The following is a 23,570-nucleotide window of genomic DNA, read 5'->3' as shown; positions in this document are numbered from 1 at the left end:
GAGTTCTTTTTTTTTTTTTTTTTTTTTTTTTTTTTTTTTTTTTTTTGCGGACCTTCTACATATATTTTTTTTTTTTACCTACTGTAAAACGAACACTTAGAACTTAGAACACTTTGCTTGGTGCGCCGGCCAGCACCCTAATCCTCCCACAGACGGCGCCAATTGTAAGGACTCAATTTGGATTGACCCTGAATGGTGGGTTTTCCAGCCCAATTAGCCCAAACAATAAATTTATAGAAAGTGGGTTGAGAGGTTTAGGTGCTGGCCGTCGATCACCATGCATGAACTTTTCTTATAAAAAATGCTAAGAGTTTCTTTACAGATGGGGGAATGCTCCTCGGCCTGTGGCCGAGGAGGCCTGACTGTTCTCTTCCTTTTTCTCTTTTCCCCCCCCTTTTTACTTTACTAGCTTTTCTTTTATAGTTTTCATCTTCCTATCTCCTCCTTCCATCTGTTGATCACCTATTTGCCTTTTTTCTGGCCGTCCGTCCCATCAGAGGCCTTATCGGTACTCAAGTGGTTCACTCTGATCAACGTTATCCTGCCAAGGGGTTACCTCCCCATTAATGCGGCCCAGGGGGGGTTAATTGAGTGCATTAAATGTGAGAGCAACAGCTTACTTTGGGGTTAGTCTTTCCCAAAATCACCTTTGTCAGGCCGAGGATAAGGTGGTCCTCAGCGTGGATTGGGAAAAGAGACTTTCTCCTACCCTAGCCACAAATAGCCTATGCTCCTCGGCCTGGGTCTCGGGTCTGTTTCATGATGGGCCGAGGCTATCAGGTCCATAGGCCTCACACCATATATATATATATATATTTTTTTTTTTCTTTGCTTTGTGTGCCTAGCGGTAGCGTGTTTTGTCTCTTTTGCAAACCACCGCCACGTGAGCTATTGATTCAGATTAAAATAATTTGTGTGCCTCTTTATGGAATTTACTTGTCATATTAAAGATGAGATATGAGAGAATATAATTCTAAAGATTCAGTTTAAGCAATAAACATATAAAAAAATTGCAGAATAAAAAAACAATAATATCAAATAGATAGTTGTATAAACTGTTTTAAAAGTTAGACTAGAACTATTTATCAAACACCTTACGGGCATATCAAAAAAAAAAAAAACACCTTTCGGGAATTTTATTATTTGATAAAAGACATTGAAATTAGTGAGATTAGGCATACTAATACACCAAATCAGATCCTCAAAAAGATAAAAAATACACACCAAATCATATCAATTGATTTAAGAGGAAAACCAGTAAATCACTACATGTTACCTGAATAAGCAATAATGGGCAATCAAGCATTCCTCCTGAGCCAGGAACATCATAAAGGAGCTCATCTATACACGGAAATGGAGGATGAATTGCATGTCCAAACTGGTCTAGTGAAACATCAGCATCAGCCTCAATGAATAAAGATAAAAAATACACACCAAATCATATCAATTGATTTAAGAGGAAAACCAGTAAATCACTACATGTTACCTGAATAAGCAATAATGGGCAATCAAGCATTCCTCCTGAGCCAGGAACATCATAAAGGAGCTCATCTATACACGGAAATGGAGGATGAATTGCATGTCCAAACTGGTCTAGTGAAACATCAGCATCAGCCTCAATGAACATGACACCTTCACCTGTACATTCTACCATAAGCTTTCCACCAGGCCCTTCCTTAAGCCTACCTGCAAAAGGGTAGTAGAATACAAGCGTTTGTGACAGTGCCTCTCTGATAATCTTCACTGGATCTCTCCCTTGCCTTGAGGGATTGTATCTATAGAATTGTATATTTGGGACCTGAAATCTAAGACTATCTCTGTCATCCAAGTCTGAAAGCTGTTTAAATTCATGAGGGGTGGGCTTGGCTGGAGCCACAAGTTCTGGTTCACACCTTCTCACTGTGAAAACTAGAGAAGGGGATGATGGAGCCATGATTGCCATGGATGATCAAACGGGAGTCAGAGCTTACAGCAACTATGAGAAGAGAGGAGTTTAGGACAGTTTTGATTCTTGTGATTTGGAGCATGAGGAAATTTTAGTAATTTAGTACAATCCTGGACCATCTTTCGGCAAATATTAAATGTTTATAAGATCACTTGTCACTCAACTATCTCCATGTCCGCGGGCCATATATGGGATAAGATCCTGGCCCACCTTTAGGCCAACAAGAGTTGCGTTTGAACTCTTCCAAACCCCCGATGTTAGCCGGCTATATATGTGATAAGATCAATTAGTCAGCTAGTGCATGTTGTGCAATTTTGAAAATTGTTACCATCTTTAGCAATTGAATTGGACTCTACTTCTGGATGCTCCTCAAGAGTCAAGACTAGAGCAATTAAGCCAGCTTCCTTATTCATAAAAAGTCTCCATTTTTGTCACAATTGTCTTATACGGTAGGTTGTGAATATTTACCTGTCACTTTAACATAGTAACAGCTTTAGGATTTTTGTTTAGAGGGTTGGTATAAAAATGAATCTCGGATAAAAATATAAAATTTGAAGTTTATGTAGTTTCATTATTACAAATACACACTAGCAATATAGGAGAAGTATTATGTTCACAATATTTTTATAACAAATTTTAGGTAATAAATTATTATTGATTCTAATTTAAACTCACTATTGAAATTACTTTTTTTGTCCCATAAAAAACAACTAATAACAATTTATCACTTATGATTTATTGTGAAAATAATGTGGACATAACAATAACATTTCTCATAAAAGACAGACCATAAGTTCATTTGACATATTATTTCTTAATACAATAAACTTACTAATTATAATTACTAAGATTAAATCTTGGAAAGCATCTATTGTATCTAAATACAATAAACTTATTGATTAGAGAAATACTACGTTCATAATATTTTTACAACAAATATTAAGTACCAGGTTGTTACGGGTAGTTATTAGTAAACAAAAAAAATAATTTCTTTGGTTATTTCAAATTAAAACTAATAACAACTTGCCACTTATAATTTTTTGTAAAAGTATTATGAAAATATTGTGAATGTAACACTTCTCTATTAATTATTGTTGTTAAGTGAACTGATTGGTGTTAAGTGAATTGGCAAGCAAGATCTAAATACAATAAATTTTTATCTATTCTTTATTTCAAATTTTTTAAGATCAAAATGGACTTTTTCTGAGATTTTAGATGAAAAAATTTCTACTTTGTTGTTGGTTTTTCTATTTTTTCCTCAAATTTTAGATCAAATTAGTTTGCAGTTAGGTCTTTTTTTGTGTTTAAAAAAACCAAAAAATTGCTAAGATAATCATATTCAAGTTTATTACAACTAGACTTAAAAGAAAAAATTTAGATCCAAAGTGTTCACAATTTTATTTTAGGAGGGTTTAATAAAAAAAAAAAAGTACATATAATTTTTTTCCCTAGCTTGGGGGGTTCATTTGAAGTTGAACCCCTAGGACTGTACCTAAAGTTATGATTTTACATGAATCTATTACTCACAATCTACCATATGAACAATTGTGACAAAAATTGTATATATATATATATATATATATATTTTTTTTTTTTTTTGTAGTTCAAGAATTTTTTATTTATTTAATTTAATAAAAACTATTACACACTTTTTTTAACTTTAACTGAAATTATAAATGGAAAACATGATTTTAATTTAAAATCGTGTCTTCAACTTATAATTTCAGATTTTTTTTATAAAGTGTGCATAAGAAATACTCTCATTTGTATTTTCCTTTTAAAGGGACTCGTTGTCATTTTATTCTTTGGATTTGGTTTTAGTACAGTGCACACTGCACACAATTCAAACACGTAATAAAAATTGATCACATGATTACATTTTGTCTCCGCTAATACATTGGAATACGGGTGGAAACTTTGTCCGGATCTTTCGGCTTGTAGTATTGCTAAATTTAAATGGACCCAGTACCTTTTTTTTTCATTGTTTCTAGTACTTGCTGAGTGTCATGTCGTGTGACTTTGGCACGCAAAGAGAAAATTCCTTTATTAATTTGAAACAGAGCTTTTTTGAGAGAATTTTTGTGCCACTAATATCATAATCTCACTTTTTTTTTTTCACAGTTAAATTTTATCATTGTCACTGTGTAAAACAAAGTGAAAGAGAGAAAAGGAATTGAAGAAACTGAAAAATTGTTATTCAGATGAGTAAAAGTGGTTACCAAAATAATTAGCAACTACTCTGTATATATACACAAAACAGGGACTAACATTTCCCGCCTAAAATAACTAACAGATTTATCAATACAACAAATCATATTTTGACACTTGGCTTCTTTATTACTTGACAGCTGTTTCCAACTTTCCTTTCCTTCTTTCTCTGACACGTGGACTCCCTTTGATTCTTTTCTGTTATTTTCTTCTTTACTTTACTCATGCCACTGTTCTTTCCTTCTTCAATTTTAACACAGTGCCCATGGATGCATATGCATCTTATCAAACCACGTAATTTTTTAAGTGTATATATATATATATATTTTGTGTGTGTACTTGTAGATTTATTTTTGTCTTTATTAGTTTGAATGTTGGGGGTGTCGCTGCACAATAATAATGTTCAATAAGTTTAACAAACTCGAAACAACAAGCAATACAAACAATTAAAACACAAGTAAAAATCGGACAAGCATGACAAACAAGACCGACCAAGCAACTAGAACAATCAACAAGTTCCAAATCAATGAACTCTGTGTAAGTACACACATACATACTACAAGGAAGATATGATCAATTTGGACATTGGATTGCTATCTGATTGATCTTTTAACATGCAATGCAGCTCCTTCAAGAATCTTTCCATGGCTAGGCTTTGCAAGTAAACTGGCACCAGGATCCCATTGTCCCCTTTACTATTCTTCAATGGAATGTAAAAATTTATAGGCTCTTTATTAGGCTCTGGGAAAACCTTGGCCAATCCCCGATAAACAGCTTTTCCCCAACCGAAGTTCACATCTCTGGATCTCACCCTTGTCAAGTCTGAAACAATGTAAGACCTCACCATGGGAAGCCTTGGTCGGGATTTAATCACCATCAAATCTATAAGGGATCGTGCATATTCCTCAGAGACATTAGTCTTTGCTGTTTTCACTAACTCTAAAGCGTATTCTATAGGATTCTGACAAAGCTTCCCAACAGTAGTTAGAATTGCTGAGGCTACAATTGCATTGCCATAGTACCCTGCTGGTAATCGAGGACAAAATCTATCTCGTACATTAACAATATATATTAAGCGCACATCATCCTCCGGGTTTAGTCGAAGTGCAATTGTATGACACCGCCACATACACGCTGTTAATATTTCAGATCTTGAACATTTTTGCAAATAGTGAGGGATAATTTTTTCAATAGTGGATATTTGTGTTGAGCCATAAAGAAAGAGCAGCAAGTCATGCCATTGGAAGCGTTGGACAAGCCGTCATTTGTGTCGGCTACTTCATCAAATTCATGATGTGTGCATGTTACTCTTGGGGGGTCTCTAGCATTGAGGAGCTCCCTTTGCCACACAGGTAGAATGGAAGGGGCAGTTGCGCCTTGTGCCGTCTCACCCATGGCATTCATGAATTGAACTATGCCTATTCCATCAGTCATGACATGGTTGAAACGTAAGGCAAAAATAAAACCTCTGCACTTTGGTCTTGTCACCTACACATTGGCATGAGCACACAAATATGTAAGCATATCGTTATTTTCATTAAACTGTTTCTTGATTATTGCATTTTATGATAATATGACTATTGTGAGCACATTGGCAGTCAAGAATTGAGGATTTAACACACAAGCTACTTGATCTTTGGAAGTTAATTTTCCATTGCCATATGAAATGTGCACAATATCGAAGGAGCACATCTTTTGAAATTTTTGTGCTGTTTGTCGATGACACCAAGAATGATCAATCATGTGGACACGTTTAAGCTAGCCTGTAAGGAAAATTACCCCTTCGTCCTACATTACGGACTGATTACTTCAATTAACGGGCCTATTATTATGTGAAATGAGAGCTTATTGCTACTGAGTATTTAATAATTACTCAGATTATAGATGACTTAAACTTAGGTCTAAATCAAACAATTTTAAACCTTTCAATTGAACCACATAAACTCATTTATATGTTACAGTCTATGGTACTGTATCTTTACTCGAATAAAACTAAGTTTGGCATCTACACAAAACGATGAATAACAGATCAAATCACTTTGCTTTAACTGTTATTGTTAAAATGTATGGAATTTCAAGCATACATTACCTGAATAAGCAACAATGGGCAATTAAGCATTTCTCCAGAGCTAGGAACATCGAAGAGTAGCTCATCCATAAACCAGAAGGGAGGATGGGGTGCATCAACAAAGTGGTCTAGTGTAACACCAGCATCGGCCTCGATAAATATGGCACCCTCACCTGTACATTCTACGGTGAACTTTGAGTCTGGCCCTTCCCTAAGCCTACCTGCAAATGGGTAGTAAAACCCAAGTGTTTGTGCTAGTGCTTCTCTGATGACAATTACAGGGTCTTTCCCTTGCATTGAGTGATCAAAGCGATAAAACTGTGTGACAGGAATTTGACATCGTTCCATATCATCAACGTCGGAAAGTAGTTTAAATTCATGGGGAGTTGGCTTGGCTGGAGCTATTAGTTGTGGTTCACACCTCCTAACTTTGAACACTAGAGAAGTGGGTGACGGTGCCAGAATTGCCATTGCCACAAAAATGGTTGTGTGATAGAAACCAGTGATAAAGAAATAATACTGATCAAAACAAAATTTTGATTATGCAACAAAGAGGATGATTGAGATACTCCGGATGTGGGCTACTAAATAAATCCACCTTGTTGATTTATACTGTCGAGTGATAAGAAAGTATATATATAATGGAAAATTCTATGGTTACATTTTACTTTGTAATCTAAATTTACATTGTGGATAAACAAAAAGTAGCAAATGTTTTGCAAAAAGTGATAAACATTGTACACGTTTTGCAAATGTGTACAGTATTTATTATTTTTTGTGTGTTTACTTTGTAAATTTATATAATAATGTCAAGTAACTTTTAACTTTATAATAATATCAAGTACAAACACAGAGAAAAACGAAAAGAGACTCCATCGAAAGAAAAATAGAGACGGTGTTTACAATAGAAGTTCTTTAGAATATCCACAAAAAGAGAGATGTGTTCAAAGGATGGCTTAAAATGAAATGAAGCACTTTAAAGTAAGTAATTCTTTCGATCATCCTATACGAGCTTGTGACCAAAGAAAGCAAATTATTGAAAGAAAAAAAAAATGGGGATGAAAAACAATAAGATGATTGGTGTCTTACATTTTGTTTGGAAGTTCATAAAGAAATAGGATAAAAAAAAAAATATTGTCCTTCTCTCTCTTAAATTCACCCAAAACTAAATCAAGACAATTTTAAAATTTTCAACTATCCTAATAATCCATATGGGCCAAGTTCCCAAAGGAAAACAACTATTTGCTTTTGAAATATAACCTCGAATTTATGAAGGTTCCTCGAATTTGAGGGTCTTTGAATCTACAAGGAGAAAAAGTATAGAGAGACAAAAGTTTGAATTTTATTGATTGAATAATTGTTAAAAAAATAAAAATTGAAAAAACTTGGAGACCTATTTAAAGGCTTTAAAATTTTGACAAACAAAAAAAAATATTCTAAAATAAATCCTAATTAATACATAACCATATTAGGAATCAAAATTTGATCTAAAAAAACATTAAAAACACCTAAAAATAAGAAAATAAATACCATAAATCTAAAATAACAAAAATTAAATAAAAAATACCAAAATTAATGAATTACAAAAATTAAATGGTTATTGTGTCCTATATTAGACCCTTCCACTTCAAACAAAACTCACTCTCGAGTTCATCTTTGAGATCTAAAATCTTCCATGCTTAAAAAGCAAATATTTGGAATACTTGCAACTCATCAATGGAGGACAAATCATCTTGAATTTCTTTTTCCTTGGTCTTCATGCAATTGTAGAGATTTACCACATGAGAACTCACAATTGAATCAAATCTATCAACCCCCATAAAATCAATGAACTTTGGTGTATAGCTTACCACTAAAATAAAAGGATCTTTTTTTTTTATGCGACCAAAATAAAAGGATCTTGAGATTGACAATCATATGATTTGGTTTCATTAAGATCCTTAAAATTTCTTTTTCGATTTCTTCCTTAATGGTTTGAAGTTACTTCAAGGGGATTTTTTAGAAAATAATTACAAAACCCAAACAATATTATTAGTTAGGCAACGTTTCAAACATATTGCATTTCTAACAATTCGACTTCAGAGGAGTCGATTTTACTGTTCATATTTTACTATTCGTATCTATTTTTTGCCAGTTGAGGAGGGCGCGTAGATAAAGAAATCGAGTCCTTTGCACTCATTTCTTATACATAGAAAATGACTCCAGTAAAGTTGATTTGCCCAAAAAACACAGCAACACCAAGGACTCCACACAACTAGCTCTTCAGTTGTGTTAAAAAACCAAGCCATGCCGTCACAGAAGAACCCAGCAAATGAACCCAGCAACATCAACGAGCAAACGAAAGCAGGCCCCGACGAACCCAGGCGCCGATTTCACCAAACCCCGACGAACCCAGCAACACCGACGACGAAGCACGAAGAACAAAGAACGAACCCAGCAAACGAAGAACAAACTCGATTTCAACGAAGAACAACGATGTTTCCCAGCAACCCAGGCGCCGATTCTGACCAAACCCCGGTGAAAGCTTCAGGTGATCGGATCGGATCAGTGGAGGAGAACACGCTCGGGTTTGATTTGTTTTGGATTTGATTTTTTCATGGGTTTTTGGGGCTTGGAAGTGGAGAAACCTAGGCGGCATTTTGGGGGAAAAAAAAAGGAAAGGGAAGAACACGAAAAAATCGTGTAAGTATTTTGGCTGGGTATACTGAAATCGAGGTCAGTGGACTCGTTTTCCATGTATGGAAATCGAGTCCAGTGGACTCAATTTCTATGCATGAAAATCAACTCCACTAAACTCGATTTTTGTGTATAAGAAACGAGTTTAGTGAACTCGATTTTTCCACCTCAGCCGCGAGTAAAGTAGGCGATTGAACAGTAAAATCGATTTCTCTGAACTCGAATTGTTATTATCCAATTTAGTTTCAAACGTTGCCTAACTTATGATATTGTTTGAGTTTTATTGTTATTTTTTTAAAAATCCCTACTTTAAGATCTTTCTCTATAATAGTTCTTCTATAAGGCCTTCATCAGTTTCTTGATAAATCTTTATATTTTCTTTTTTTGACTTCTACATAATCTTATGGTGGAATATATGGCTTTTCAAAATAATTGAAGTGTGAACTTCTTGCCCAACAATAATCTTGTTTTGTATATAACAAAAGTTCATCACAATCCAAAAGATAAAATTTGATAGCAAGCATTTTTTTTTTCATCTTTGGCCATGAACAAATTTTGCCTTTACCTCATCAGATTCTATCAAACTATATTTGTTCCCACCAACGTAAGGCATGCTCACTAAGTTTATACAAATCAAGTTTAACTTTTCTCTCATCATAAGTGAATGATCAAATAGTGTGATAACACTATTGCTTGTTTAGAACCCCAAATTGAAACTAATAGCTAAATTATTTTTACCCCTACTTAACTGAGTGTAGAATAGAGTAAGTGTAATGCAAAGAAACTGGAACAATTCTTCAAGGCATAAGCATATACAATAAACAATAAATGTAAAGCTTAAAGAGTAAGGGAAGAGAGATGCAAATACAAGATAATACCGAGATGTGTTATCGAAGAGGAAACTGAAGTACTTGGCAAAAAACCTCTCCGCGTACCAATGGACTTCACCGAGCCATGTCTTCACTAGTTATCCAGATGCTACAATTAGCTCCAAATGCATCCGCCAATCGATGGCTCTTCTTCCAATGCTTCCCACACGCACAAAAACTTATCTCAACACTTAGATTGGGTGAGGTAAGTATTTGAACTAAGAACCTCTCAAGAATTTGTAATTGGAGAGGTAGGGGTAGAGGAAAACTAAGAGAAATTGTGTAGATGATTGTGGGTTTACAATCTCTAACTCTCAAGTGTATTGCTAGGGTTTTCACTCTAAAAGTCTCCTTACAATTTCGTGGGTAATGTGTGCTTATATAATGTTGGTAAAGAAATGAGAAAATCATAGTTTAAAAACCTCCAAGCAAAGAGTTTCGTGGGTCACTTGCAACTTGGCTAAGTCGCAAAGTGACTCGCGAGAACTAGCTTGGCATTAGTCCTTTCGGCTTTTATTATGTGCTTCTCACGTGGCCTTTCACGGATTGTCTACTCATGAGCCAAACGCGAACTTCACTGTCTTCACAATTCTTCACCAAACTCTCACATTCAACCCTTACATTAAATCCTACAAACATATAGGGAAAAGATTGAACAAAAATACAATCAAATTTGACACAGAATAAAGAAATGAGAAAATCATAGTTTAAAAACCTCCAAGCAGAGAGTTTCGTGGGTCACTTGCAACTTGGCTAAGTCACAAAGTGACTCGCGAGAAATAGCTTGGCATTAGTCCTTTCGGCTTTTATAATGTGCTTCTCACGTGGCCTTTCACGGATTGTCTACTCATAAGCCAGACGCGAACTTCACTGTCTTCACAATTCTTCACCAAACTCTCACATTCAACCCTTACATTAAATCCTACAAACATACAGGGAAAAGATTGAACAAAAATACAATCAAATTTGACACAGAATCAAAACCAACAAAAATATAGTTGTAAATCACAACTTTACAATAAGTATTCTCATAGTCAAATAAATCATTTAGATTAAGTAACCAATCAAGAAAATCTTCTTTATAACAATAACCATTAAAACTTGCAATTCTTTTATACAACCTATATGAAATTTGTTTACCAATAGGTTGCCTATAAGTTATGCCTCCATGATAGTTATCTCTATTGTTGCCATGCTCCAATGGTGCCATTGTTAGCCACCAGACCAGGATAAGCCAAGGCTTTGATATCAATTAATGTGGGATGGGAAGCGATAAGAAGTAGAACAATGTTTATTTCTAGAAAATAAGAAATAAAACACATTTTTTTTCTGAAATATAACCTCAAATCCATGAGGGTCCTCAAATTCACAAAGAGAGAAGGGTCTGGGCTCCACCCAAAAATAAAGACAAAAGTCTGAATTTTATTAATTAAATAATTATGAAAAACACGTTGACATACTTAAAGGTCTATTTAAAGCAATGCTGAAATTTGTTTCGTTCCCGCCAAAAAATCTCGTATTGGCTTACAAACTAGAATGGTAACCCCCCTTGTTCCACCTCGAATAGAATTTCGGCCCATTCTGGGACGTTTCGACCAGTTTCGATCAATATCGACTGAAATTCAAGATCTAGTCGGTATGCTATTTGGCCTTCATCTTTGTTTATGTTAGGACATATGTATTTACATGTTATGAACATATGTCGCTATTTTATGTAATTGGTTAATCCTTTGTCAAAACGCACTTTACTTGTAATTGAGTAGATTTAGGATGCGTTTGATACTTCAAGAAACCTTGTTTCAAGTTCAAGTGTTAAGGTTATGCAAGTCAGTCCAAGAATCAAGTCAGAAAGTGATGTTCATTAAAACTCGACAGCTAGCATTTATCGAGATTTAAAGAGAGTTGTTTCAGCCTGAGGCTCGACAGCTATCTCGATTAGACAGCTATCTATCGAGGTTTATGAAATTCAGTTTTTCAGGACTGTTTTTCATCCAATTCATGAGTATGTGTTTAGGCTTTCTTTTCTCACAACCTTAAACATATATAAGGATTATTTTAAGGGTCATCAAAGGTGACACAAGTTGCACAAGAGAAAATTTCATAAGTGTGAAGAAGAGTGTGATCAGAGACCTAGTTTGCCCTAGTTCTTGAAAAAGCCACTATGTTTGTACACCATAGGATTTTGTGACCAAGCAACTTCATGATCTTCATTGTGTGATAAACAAAAGAACTTTGCAGCTAACATCCTTCTTAAGTTGGTGATCAAGTCACGTACAAAGATCCATGCAATTGGTTAATCGAGTACTGGGAGCCGTGCATTGAAAAGGAGAGATTGTTATTACAGAACAAGTCCAATTGGGTATTGGGGTAAATGTTCAACTGTAGATTGGTATAAGATACTGAGATTCCTTTACTTGTAACCACTTGTTGTGATAATAGTAAATTCTCAGAAGTGGTGACCTTAAAATCATCCAGTGGGGTTTTTGCCATGTAGGCTTTCCCCATTCGTAAACAAATCACCGTGTCAATTTATTTTCCGTTGCATACTTAGTTTAATTGGTGATTTGTTTATACTATCACACTCATTGCATGTAATTGAACCTAATTAATTGGTTAATTCATCACAAGGGGTCAATATGTTTTTGGCCTATCAGTTTAAAACAAAGGGAAAAAAATTTAGATCTTAAGGTTTCCTAAGCCCTAAATATTGCATATATATATATATATAGAGAGAGAGAGAGAGAGAGAGAGAGAGAGAGAGAGAGAGAGAGAGAGAGAGAAGACATAGAGACACGGTTATAACTTAGAAGAGGTGAGGAAGAAGAATAACACTATGTTTAGATTGGTGGAAGGGAAAAGAAAAGAACGGAAAGGAAGAGATTCCTATTGTTTGGTTTCAAGGGTGGAAAGGAAATTTAAGAGAATTGAAGAGAAAAGGTTTCTCATGGGCCCACAAATTCTTGTCTGCCCAAAATGGTCGAAAGAGCAATGGAAGCTGAATAAGACAAATTGTTGGTTGACTAATTTCAAAATAATATGGGATAAATTTACAAATATACCCTTAAGTGGTTTCAAACCAAAAAGTTTAAACATGTCAAATATATATAAGGGAATAAATGTAAAAATATGCATATCAAAAAGTTTAAATCAAATAAAGGAAAGGTTTTTTCTCCTCTCTTTTCTTCCTATATTCAAACACACTTAGTGTGCGTTTGGGAAGTAATGAAAATTATAAATTATTTTATTATTCAGCTTATTTTTGCTACTATTCATGGGTCTCACTGCATTTTTTTGTACTATTCATAGGCACCACTGTACTATTTCAACTAATTTTTACTTGTATTTATAGTATTTTCAACAATAAGTTTTCAGTTTCAGCAAAATAAGCGGTATCCAAATCTTAGAGAATGATTTTTCTTTTCTCTTTTTCCACCCTTCCTATCTTTTCTTTTTTCTTCCCTCACCCCAGCTGTAACTAAACAAAGCCTAAAGGTTTAGATGAGAAGTTATGACAAAAAAAACATAAATTAAGCAGGTGAGAAAGTCACTTGTTTCACGTGGGTGGGCTTGGGAATTGAAAAATGTGTAAAGTAACCTTCTTGGAAGGTGGTTCTTTGTTTACAATTACCAAAAATATTGGTTTTATTAAAAAAAAAAATCATAAATAATTATTTTTTTCATAATAAACTCTACTCCCTTTATTTGATTTTTTTTTTTATATATATAAAAATATTAAATTCATTATTTTATATAATAATAATCCCGAAATGTCATGAAACGATACGCCAAATTGACCAGTACTGAAACATTTCATTTAAATGGATAAATTTAAACGGCTTCTGAAACAGTATTCATAACATTGATTTAAAGGATCCGTAAAACTTGACACATAAGAAAATATATTCTAAAATAAATCTTAATTAATATTTTACCATAATGGAAATAAATTTGACCTAAAAAGTAATAAAAGCACCTAAAAATAAGAGAATAAAAATCATAAACCTAAAATAACGAAAATTAAATAAAAATACCAAAATTAATAAATTTAAAAATTAATAGATTATATCTTACATCAACTATGCACTCGGTGTTGATTGCTAGGCTAATAAAACAATTAACCTTTCAACCATAATTTCAGTCATTTAGGCCTCGTTTGGTTTAGGGCTTATTCAATTTTCATTACTCAAACTCAAAACTCAAACACCACCATCACTCAAAAAATCCAACACTTTTATTTGGTCACAAAACTCAATCATGTATCTCAGTTTTTAACTCTACTTTTTGCCAAAATGATGGACCCATCCACTGATACTACTTAGAAGATTATGGTTGCTACTCGTGTCCCTTTTCTTTTCTACTCTTCAAACCTAGCTACATCGAAACCCAGCTCCACCACCACCAATGGCAAACCCAAAATCCACCACCATCAACCAAGCTCCACCACCACCAATGGCAAACCCAGAAATCCACAACCACTACCTCCACCACCAATAGCCCACAACACAACCACAACCTCCACCAAAAAATCTGAATGAATCAAAAATCCAAACCCACCAATAGCCCTCAACCAAAACCACAACCTTCACCAAAAAATCTAAGCGAACAAGCTCCACCACAACCCAAGCCTCAAACCACCACAACCACAACAAAAAAAACCCAAATTCTTAAATTGAAGACCCAAACTCAGCCAATTTTGCCATCATCACGTGAAAAAAATAAAAAAAAGAAGCAGCTAAGAGAAAGGATATGGGCTACTGAATAAGTCCACCTTGTTGATATATACTGTTGAGTGATAAGAAAGTATATATATAATGGAAAATTCTATGGTTACATTTTACTTTGTAATCTAAATTTACATTGTGGATAAACAAAAAGTAGCAAATGTTTTGCAAAAAGTGATGAATATTGTACACGTTTTGCAAATGTGTACAATATTTATTATTCTTTGTGTGTTTACTATGTGTTAGGGTACTTTTTTTTTTACACACATAATTTTATTTGAGTACTATCTATTTATTTTTCAAAATACACATCCTATTCTATTTAAAGCCCAAGAATACTTATGCTTGGCAATATTTAAAAAAACTCATGATTCAAATACATAACAGAACAATTTTATCAATGGAATTCAAATCCATAATCAAAGCCCATGGTTTAAACCCATGGCAATTTATTTATCCAAAAGCCCAATCCTCGATCATTGGCAATATTTGAAGCCCAATTTTTCATTGGCAATATCAAAGCCCAATTCTCATTGGCAATATCAAAAGGCCAGTTCCCGCTGGCAATATCAAAAGCCCAATCTTCATTGGCACTATTTTATCAAAAAAACCTGAGATTATTAACAGTTGGCAAAGAGAAAGTATCATGGCATAATTATTGCTTAAGTATTATTATGGAAAAAAACCATGACAATTGTTTTATAAAAGCTCATAGGGAGTTATCTTGAAGAATATGTTCTCACATTATAACCCATGAAACACATGGTCATCATTTGCATCACAACATCCATAAAATATATCTTCAATGCTCATGGAAAATACTCGATCCCACAAGCTTATCACTTAAATTATGATTCGATTATTAGAAATCATGAACATTATTTGCAACACGGGATTCATCAAAGTGAATATTATTTATAGAAGTATTTTGAAACTTGTCCTATTGTTTCAAACATTATAACTAATTGCCCAAGGACCCATTGCAAGTATTTATGAAGAACCCAAAAATATTTACTAATAAAAGTCCATGAGGAATGAAAACCCATGGCAAGCATGTACACACAATCCAGCCCAAGGGAACCAGCCCATGTGAGCAAGCCCAAGCAAAAAACACCAGCAAGAGGCAAAGGAATTGAGAGTGGGCAAACAGCCCTTGTTCATCCCTAACCAAAAAAGAGCAACTAGGGACTTATATAAGGGAACCAAGCCTTTAAGAATGGACTAAGGGCTGTCCCATCAATTTTCTGTCACCCCCTGCCTGACGTGAACAGTGCCCAAGGGCTGCCATATCAGCTGAAGTCTAAAGGATGATGGGACTCCATCATCTTCCTCAAGACTACACCTCCAACGGAAGGGAAGCTAAAACTAAAATATCCAAATTTCAATAAATTGTTGCTATAAATGTTAAAAACGTTCAAGATGTGATTCATGTGCCAAGCCCATGAATCCTAAAAGGGGAAAAAATTGGGAATATGTGGTTTGGAGGGCATAAGGGGATCTCCAGCGAAACCCCCTGAAGTAGGCTTAGAACTTGACACCTGGCTTGGGGCGTTGAATCTTACTTCTTGGAAGTCTAAATCTCAGTTGCAGCTTTAGGATTTGCTCTTAATACACACCCCAATCACATTGATTAAACTCAGCCCCAAAAATCCTGACATTTAATCCCATCACTACCCAAAGAAGTAAAGCAGCCCATAAAGCAAGCCTTCTACTTCTGACCAAAAAATCCCAGGAAGATTAACCCTGGTTCTCCACCTCTGATTAACCCTACGTTTTTTGGATTAACGTTAATTAATGCTTCCCCAAAGCTCCATTATAAATAGATAAGCATCTCAGCCCACAGGGACAGACCACTCCCCCGGAAACCTCTGATATATTTGTCATTTTGCTAGCAGTTTAGCTCTCTTGAAGCTCATTACTCATCCCTTTCAGCCCACATTCATCTAACCTCTTACATCCTTTTCCTCTCCCTTACACTACCACAACTCATAAATGTCTTCTAGTGAGTCACAAACAAACCATTACTCATAAAAGACTTGAGTCTAACATCTCTCCCATACCACTCACTCAAAAGACAGGCCTCATTCCGCTCGTCCATGCCTTATAAACACACACTCACCAAAAATTTTAGCTAAATATTTGCTGCACTGAGCTGGGGATCTTCCTCTCCCTTCACATCATGCCAATTAATCCTCCTTTTCTTTTTCCTATGGAACCTTTGATGTTTACTTTTTATTTTACTATAGAAGAATATGATGTATTCGTAACGATCGAACTCTTCCCTTACATTAATCTAATAATAGCTAAAAGCACAATAAATTCCTCTTGAATGAGACACATAAGGACCTAAAATTTGCTTAAATTTATCTAATTGTTGATTGCTGGACAGTATAATTTTACCCCTGTTGTTGGACAGTTTATCTCTTTGGACTTAAGTGAAACATTACCCTTACCGCTGGAGAATTTATTTCCTTTGAACTATTAGAACAGGACCACTAATGTACTAACTAAGTATTGTAAAGTATTTTTTTTATTGGGCTTTCGTAGCTAATTTGTCAAATGCAGCATTTGTTTCCTTGCTTGGGTAGGCTTGTTATCACACCGATAGCCTTTGGGTGTCATCTCAAGAGCCCATAGTTGAGTTTCGATTTGGTTTCCCAACATCTTATTCAGAGGCATCAATTTCCCCCTCGACGTTTTGGCAACTCCGCTAGGGAGCCAACCATGGTGAAAGTCTATCATGCCCTCAAGGTTGCATAATAGCCAACAAGAAGCAAGTCAGCATGATGTTAGCCCGGCGGTACAAAGTTAGCACTCTATATAGCTGCACCTAATGCCAAATTTTAGAAGAGCAGCCTCCATTGCCTTGCTACCTTGCTGGAGCCTCTACAAAGCTAACATTATGTATATATAAGTATTCATACATACACACACACACACACACACACATATATATGTATATATACGTATGAATATATAAGTGAACACTCTATTTTTTGTTACCTTCAAAAAAGAAACAAATTTTTTATAAAAAAAAAAGGGTGTCCTCAAGGTGAATAGTACAATATTTACACATGGTTAGTCAAAAAGAAAAAGATAACAATGCACATATGTGTATTTATATACATGCATAGAAGAATGGGTACTATTTGTTTTCTTTCAAAATCACAAAACTTTTTACTTTGCCTTTGGCTCAAAAATGGTTTTATGCAGGAAAAAAAAAAAAAAAAAAAAAAAAAATCCCCCCCCCCCCCCTTGGGCTAAAAAAAATCATTTTTTTGCAAAAAAAAAAAAAAGAGGCATAACAACTACTGATGGAGGTGTCCCCTACTATGTATAGTGCAATATCCCCACATGAATAGTGAGAAAAGACATGTGCACACATGAAAAAGCGGCAATGGACAACCCCTTTTATGCAGAAAATTTCTTTTAGACATTAACCATTTTCAAAACAATATCCATGGTCGACTAGTTTTCCATTCGCGTGTGATATTGGTCCTTACAATTGAATGACCTTTTGCACGCATGAAAAAGTAACATTGGGCAGCCCATTTATGCAGAAAAATCCCTTTTAAGCAGAAAATTCCTTTATGCAGAAAATTTTTTTTTTTATGCAGAAAAATTTTCTTTATGCTGAAAACTTTTTATGCAGAAAAATTACTTTTATGCAGAAAAAATTTCTTTTATGCAAAAAAATTCCCTTTATGCAGAAAAATTTCTTTTAGGCATGAATCTTTTACAAAACAATGTCCATAGTTAGCTAGTCCTTCTTTTGCGTGTAGTATTGGTACCTACAATTGAATGACCTTTTGCACAAGTAATAACAACACTTACAACTAGACAAATCACAACTAAATGAGTTTTATATATATAGTTGAATAGTTTCGCATGCATGGGTAGTGATAGCACCTAGAAGATTTTTTTTCTTCTATTACAAAAAGAAAGGGGGAAAGAAGTCTTTATAACTAAGAAAGTCTCAAAACATATATTACATCCCAGCAAAGTTGCCTACTAGAGAAATGAACTAAAGCATGAGTAGCCTAATCCAATAAGCAACTAAAGGTTTCCGCAGAGGACGAGCCACCGCTAGTGGCCAACTTCATCTCATCATCATGAATGATGCATAAGGCAGCGGTAGTTTTGAGCCAATCAAGAATGAACCAAAATAAGTTTAAAAGCATATATATATATATATATATATATATTTATCCAAAAGAAAGGAAAGCACAAGGAAGCATCCAGCAGCAAATCACAGCCACAATGTGAATAAACTCAGCTACGAAATGGAAGTATATATCGTTACTCATAAGGACGTGCAAGGCGTAGTTGCCTCAAATAGAAGGGTACTTGGTCGAATGAAGCTAGTACAAAACTTACGGCTGTATCTAGAAGAGAACACATCTAATGGAAGAAGAATTCTTGCCCAGCAATATAGCTGAACCATTCAAGGAACCTCCAGCGGTACCTGACGTACCTTCTCCATCTAATAAAAAGTACATTGACATCTTTACTTAGGAGTACAACATGATACTCAGTCCAAATCGTAACTTGGTGATACATGCTCTCAATATCAAACCATGGAAAGACCTATCATGGCATATGGACTCTCCAACGCTGTACTCACGTTATCATGATGTTGGACTGCCATAAGTTCACTAACATACGGCTGGAGCCACGAACTTTGAAGATAAGTCATTATGTCACTATCTTTAAATTTATATTGAGTATATGTTACTCTACTATGCTCATATCACTTAGTACAAATTACTTTAATATTATATCACATTCATCATTCAATTAAAACTATCATGTTAAGTATATATTATTTTATCGCAACCATTGACCAAAAATTATTATGTGAAACATATTGTTTGTTTCAACCATCGTTATGCTTCTTATACTTTGGAATTTGTCTATTTTGTAGGCCTGAAACCCCTGATCATAACTCTTTGCAACTAAAATCATCAACATTATCCTAATCGCTAAAGAAAATCCTTCTTGTACCAACCGCTGAACCAGTAGATAGGCGGTCATCCCTTAAAAATGCTTTGTCGCCATTGAAGCCATGGCAGCCCCACGCATACTACACATCACATAGTGATTACATTGACACCTTTGCTTAGGAGTACAACATGATGCTCAGTTTAGATCCTGACTTGGTGATACATGCTCTCAATGTCAAGCCATGGAGAGATTTATCATGACATATAGACTTGCCACTACTATACTCATGTTATTACACTGCTAGACTGCCATATGATCACTGATATATGGCTAGAGCCATGAACTTTCAAGATAAGTCACCACGTCACTATCTTTAAATCTATATTGAATATATGTTTATCTACCAGCACAATACCACTTGATACAAATTACTGTAATAATATATCATATACATCATTCAATCAAATCTGTCACGTTAAATATATTTTACTTTATCTCGGACATTATTGTAACCATTATACAAAACATATTATTTGTTTCAATAATCATCATGACTTTTAAATATTGGGCTTTGTCTATTTTGTAGGCATAAAATCTATGAGAATTTTTCATCCCAATATAGAAGCCTGAATCATCCAAGAAATTCAATAACTTATTGCTGCTAGAATTAAAAATCTTGTTTCAGTCAATTAAAGAAAGTTTTTTTTTTTTTTTCATCCACTGAACCAAGTAGATTGGAGGTCATCAAAGAAGCTTTATTGTGACCATCAAAGCTGTGGTAACCCCATGCCCCCTAAAGCCATGGTAACCCCATGCATCATATTACTAGAATCATCAAATTCACATGAACCATATCTTTGGAATCTTGAGCATCATCAAGGATGCCAACTATCTCGCACTAGGGGGCTTTGATCTAAAAGGTCCAATCAATCTGACATCCCTACATCTAGGGACATTTGTCCTGAAAAAGAAGTCTATAACAATAGCTATTATTGTCTAGCCATGGCGAAAGGCAAAAATCTCATGGAAGCTATCAATGGCAAATGGCTGAAGCTATATCATACTTAACTCAATAAGCATATTTTTTGCAAAATGCTTTAGAAGTAAAGAGTAAGCGTTATCTTTACTTTTAAACATAAATATCTTAAATTTATTTTCAAAACTATAAGTATTTTAGGATACATTTTTCAATGATATTTATATTTCAATCTTACTTGCATTGATAATTTTTTGCAACTTGATATCTCCAAAATAAATTATCATGATTCTAACAAGTTATTTTTTACAAAATAAAATGAATAACTTCCATTACTGTATTTTGGCTTAAGTGCATCAATTTTTCGATGATGAAAACATGTTTCAAACTTATAAATATTCAAATTTGATAACAGCCTCTATGGTTGGGCCTTTTTAAAATAAAATGGTCATGTGATTTCAAAAATAGATATTGCCTCCATAACCATACTTTGATTTTTTGAGCCTAAGAATAGTGATTTTCTAACAATCAAGATATCTTGACAAAAGAAATTTATGATTAAAGAAAATATAGCCTATACACTTGAACCAGTTTCAAGTCATTTCATAAAAAACAACATATATGACTGGACTAATTTTCAAAACATCACATAAAGTACAACATTTATGGTTGTATAAGCTTACAACATACTTCACATTACATAGTGATTACGTTACATTACATTACATCACAATACACCACAAAAGCAAATTTTTGAAAAGATACATCTAAGAAAATATAAGAATATACTCCAACAAAGCCATTGCTAAAGATCTCTACTAGTGGGGGAAACACCATTGAAAGACACATGATCTCATCCCTCTGATCAAAGGATAAAGTTCAGCCACCATTAACGCAATATTTTCCTCAGATCAGCTATTTTCATCATCATAAGTAGTATATGATTCAGCTGCATAACACGTATGATATAGCAACCTACAGCTAGAACAACAGTCCTCTCATATCAACACCGATCTTGCATCCGACCATGGAGTTGGAATGTTTTTTTACAATAGCACCAAATACCCTTGATGATCAATCTTTTCAAGAGCAATGACAACAAATTTTCAGAACACCACCATGAAGGAAGAAACCATAGTTAAATATCCAACAGTAATAACAAAAGAGCAAATGAACAGTGTCAAGACATGATTCCTTCTAGCAGTATGAGTAATTTCATACCATGCTTAGAGATTTTTATTCTAAGGAACATCATGGAGATATGGCAGAATCACAGTTGGAACTCTTCAAAAGAAGTCTCTCCAGCCGTAACAGAATCAGTAAGGCTTTTGTCAATTGCCATTATGTCTTTAACGACAAAACTTGAAGTGAAAATGTATCAGCAGTAAAAATACATGATAAGAAAGAGGGAAGGGGCATAAAATTAACGAAGTCTGTATTCGTATTCTCAAAACCATCATCATACTTCCTCGACTATGTCTTGTTATTTCCACCAAGTTGATGGAACCATAAGGGCAGAAAAATGCAAGGCCATGAATGAAGACAAGGGATAAAAGAAAAAGGAAAGAAATGATGTAAGAAGATAAGGAGTTCTTGAAGAAACCTCTTCCATGGGTTCATAAATCTTCACCCAACCAGCAATGGTCTTCCCTAAATTGTTTCATCATGATAGTCGGACCTATGGAACTAGTAGTTGGGTTAACATAGGTATCAGTTTTAACCATCATCGAAGGGTCTAGATTCATCACAACTGGAATTCTCACTAGATTAGACTTGGGGGCTTCCACCACAATGTCTGGATATCTCCTCTATGAACCAAACAACTATTAAATTCAGCATCTCTAGACTCCAGCAGCACATCAGATTATGGAATACAATCTTATAGCAGAGCAAAATCACATCACCAATGATATTGGCTTTATAAAGGGGTCAAAAAACACTTTATTATCAATCTTTCAGCTTATTCAATTAGGCCAATCAATAATGGGCCCACAAAGACCCATAAATCGAATGGGGGCTGGCAGAAGCTTTTATTGCTAGGTACAAAACACCAGTAGTGGTTGGAGCCCACACAATTTCGTCACTAGAATATCTTTTTGTAGCACCCACTTCAGAGGTGCACTAATTGGATTATCCTTCTCAATTACTATTGAAGGGGTCATATTACCTTGCCAGCAGCTCCAATTCCACCAACAACTAAAATCTCTTTATCAACTACAAATGCAAAAGAAAAACTCAATCAAAAAGAGTTGAATCAGAAAAGGAGGATAGAAGAAGTTTGGAATGAGATAAAAGGGTTCTTATAGTCTTAGAAAAAAGGAAGAAGCTCTCTCTTTCAAGCTCACCATCTCCCTCTCTCTCTTTCAACCCATGCAACACAAGCTTATGGACTCATTCAAACTCACATATGTGACCAAAGGCAAGCTGATCACACATACTCAAGGGGCTAAAAGGTTGAGGTACAATTTCTTCACTCAAGCCACGTGCTTTAATCCTATTTAATCACTTCTGTTTATTCACCAAAAATACCAAAATATCACCCATATATCATTATAGGCCTCCATGAATATTTCTCATTGGCCCACATATTTCCTATCTCGTTATCTATAATAGGCCACCATTTAAAAAAAAATAAAAATAAAACTTGCACGTGTGATCCTAATATTTTTCTATCAAAAAAATATAGTATTACTAATGACTTGATCACATGTGACTTGGGGGGCTATATGTTAGGGTACTTTTTTTTTACACACATAATTTTATTTGAGTATCATCTATTTATTTTTCAAAATACACATCCTATTCTATTTAAAGCCCAAGAATACTTATGCTTGGCAATATTTAAAAAAACTCATGATTCAAATACATAACAAAACAATTTTATCAATAGAATTTAAATCCATAATCAAAGACCATGGAAATTTATTTATCCAAAAGCCCAATCCTCGATCATTGGCAATATTTGAAGCCTAATTTTTCATTGGCAACATCAAAACCCAATTCTCATGGGCAATATCAAAAGCCCAGTTCTCGCTGGCAATATCAAAAGTCCAATCTTCATTGGCACTATTTTATCAAAAAAACCTGAGATTATTAACGGTTGGCAAAGAGAAAAGTATCATGGCATAATTATTGCTTAAGTATTACTATGGAAAAAAACCAT

The 23,570-nt window shown here is 34.5% G+C and overlaps 2 protein-coding genes across 2 annotated transcripts in view; both read right to left on the bottom strand.

The window, feature by feature from the left end:
* Nucleotides 1–2,153, bottom strand: part of LOC112012000 (benzyl alcohol O-benzoyltransferase) — an 11,179-nt gene extending 9,026 nt beyond the window's left edge. Inside the window, exon 1 of the mRNA XM_065764200.1 lies at nucleotides 1,487–2,153. Coding sequence (XP_065620272.1) covers nucleotides 1,487–1,942 — 456 coding nt within the window. The 5' untranslated portion in view covers nucleotides 1,943–2,153. The remainder of the gene's footprint in view (nucleotides 1–1,486) is intronic.
* A 2,557-nt stretch (nucleotides 2,154–4,710) lies between these two features.
* Nucleotides 4,711–6,692, bottom strand: LOC112027187 (benzyl alcohol O-benzoyltransferase-like; the record flags this gene model as incomplete). Its single annotated transcript, XM_065764185.1, is given in 3 exon segments — nucleotides 4,711–5,368; nucleotides 5,371–5,641; nucleotides 6,243–6,692. Coding segments are annotated over 3 exon segments (1,379 nt in total), but the record flags the coding sequence as incomplete, so codon positions are not given.
* Nucleotides 6,693–23,570: the final 16,878 nt, after the last annotated feature.

Source organism: Quercus suber, unplaced genomic scaffold (genome assembly GCF_002906115.3).
Source record: "Quercus suber isolate HL8 unplaced genomic scaffold, Cork oak 2.0 scaffold_544, whole genome shotgun sequence".
Taxonomy (NCBI): Eukaryota; Viridiplantae; Streptophyta; class Magnoliopsida; order Fagales; family Fagaceae; genus Quercus; species Quercus suber.
This window is presented reverse-complemented; position numbering and strand designations above follow the sequence as displayed.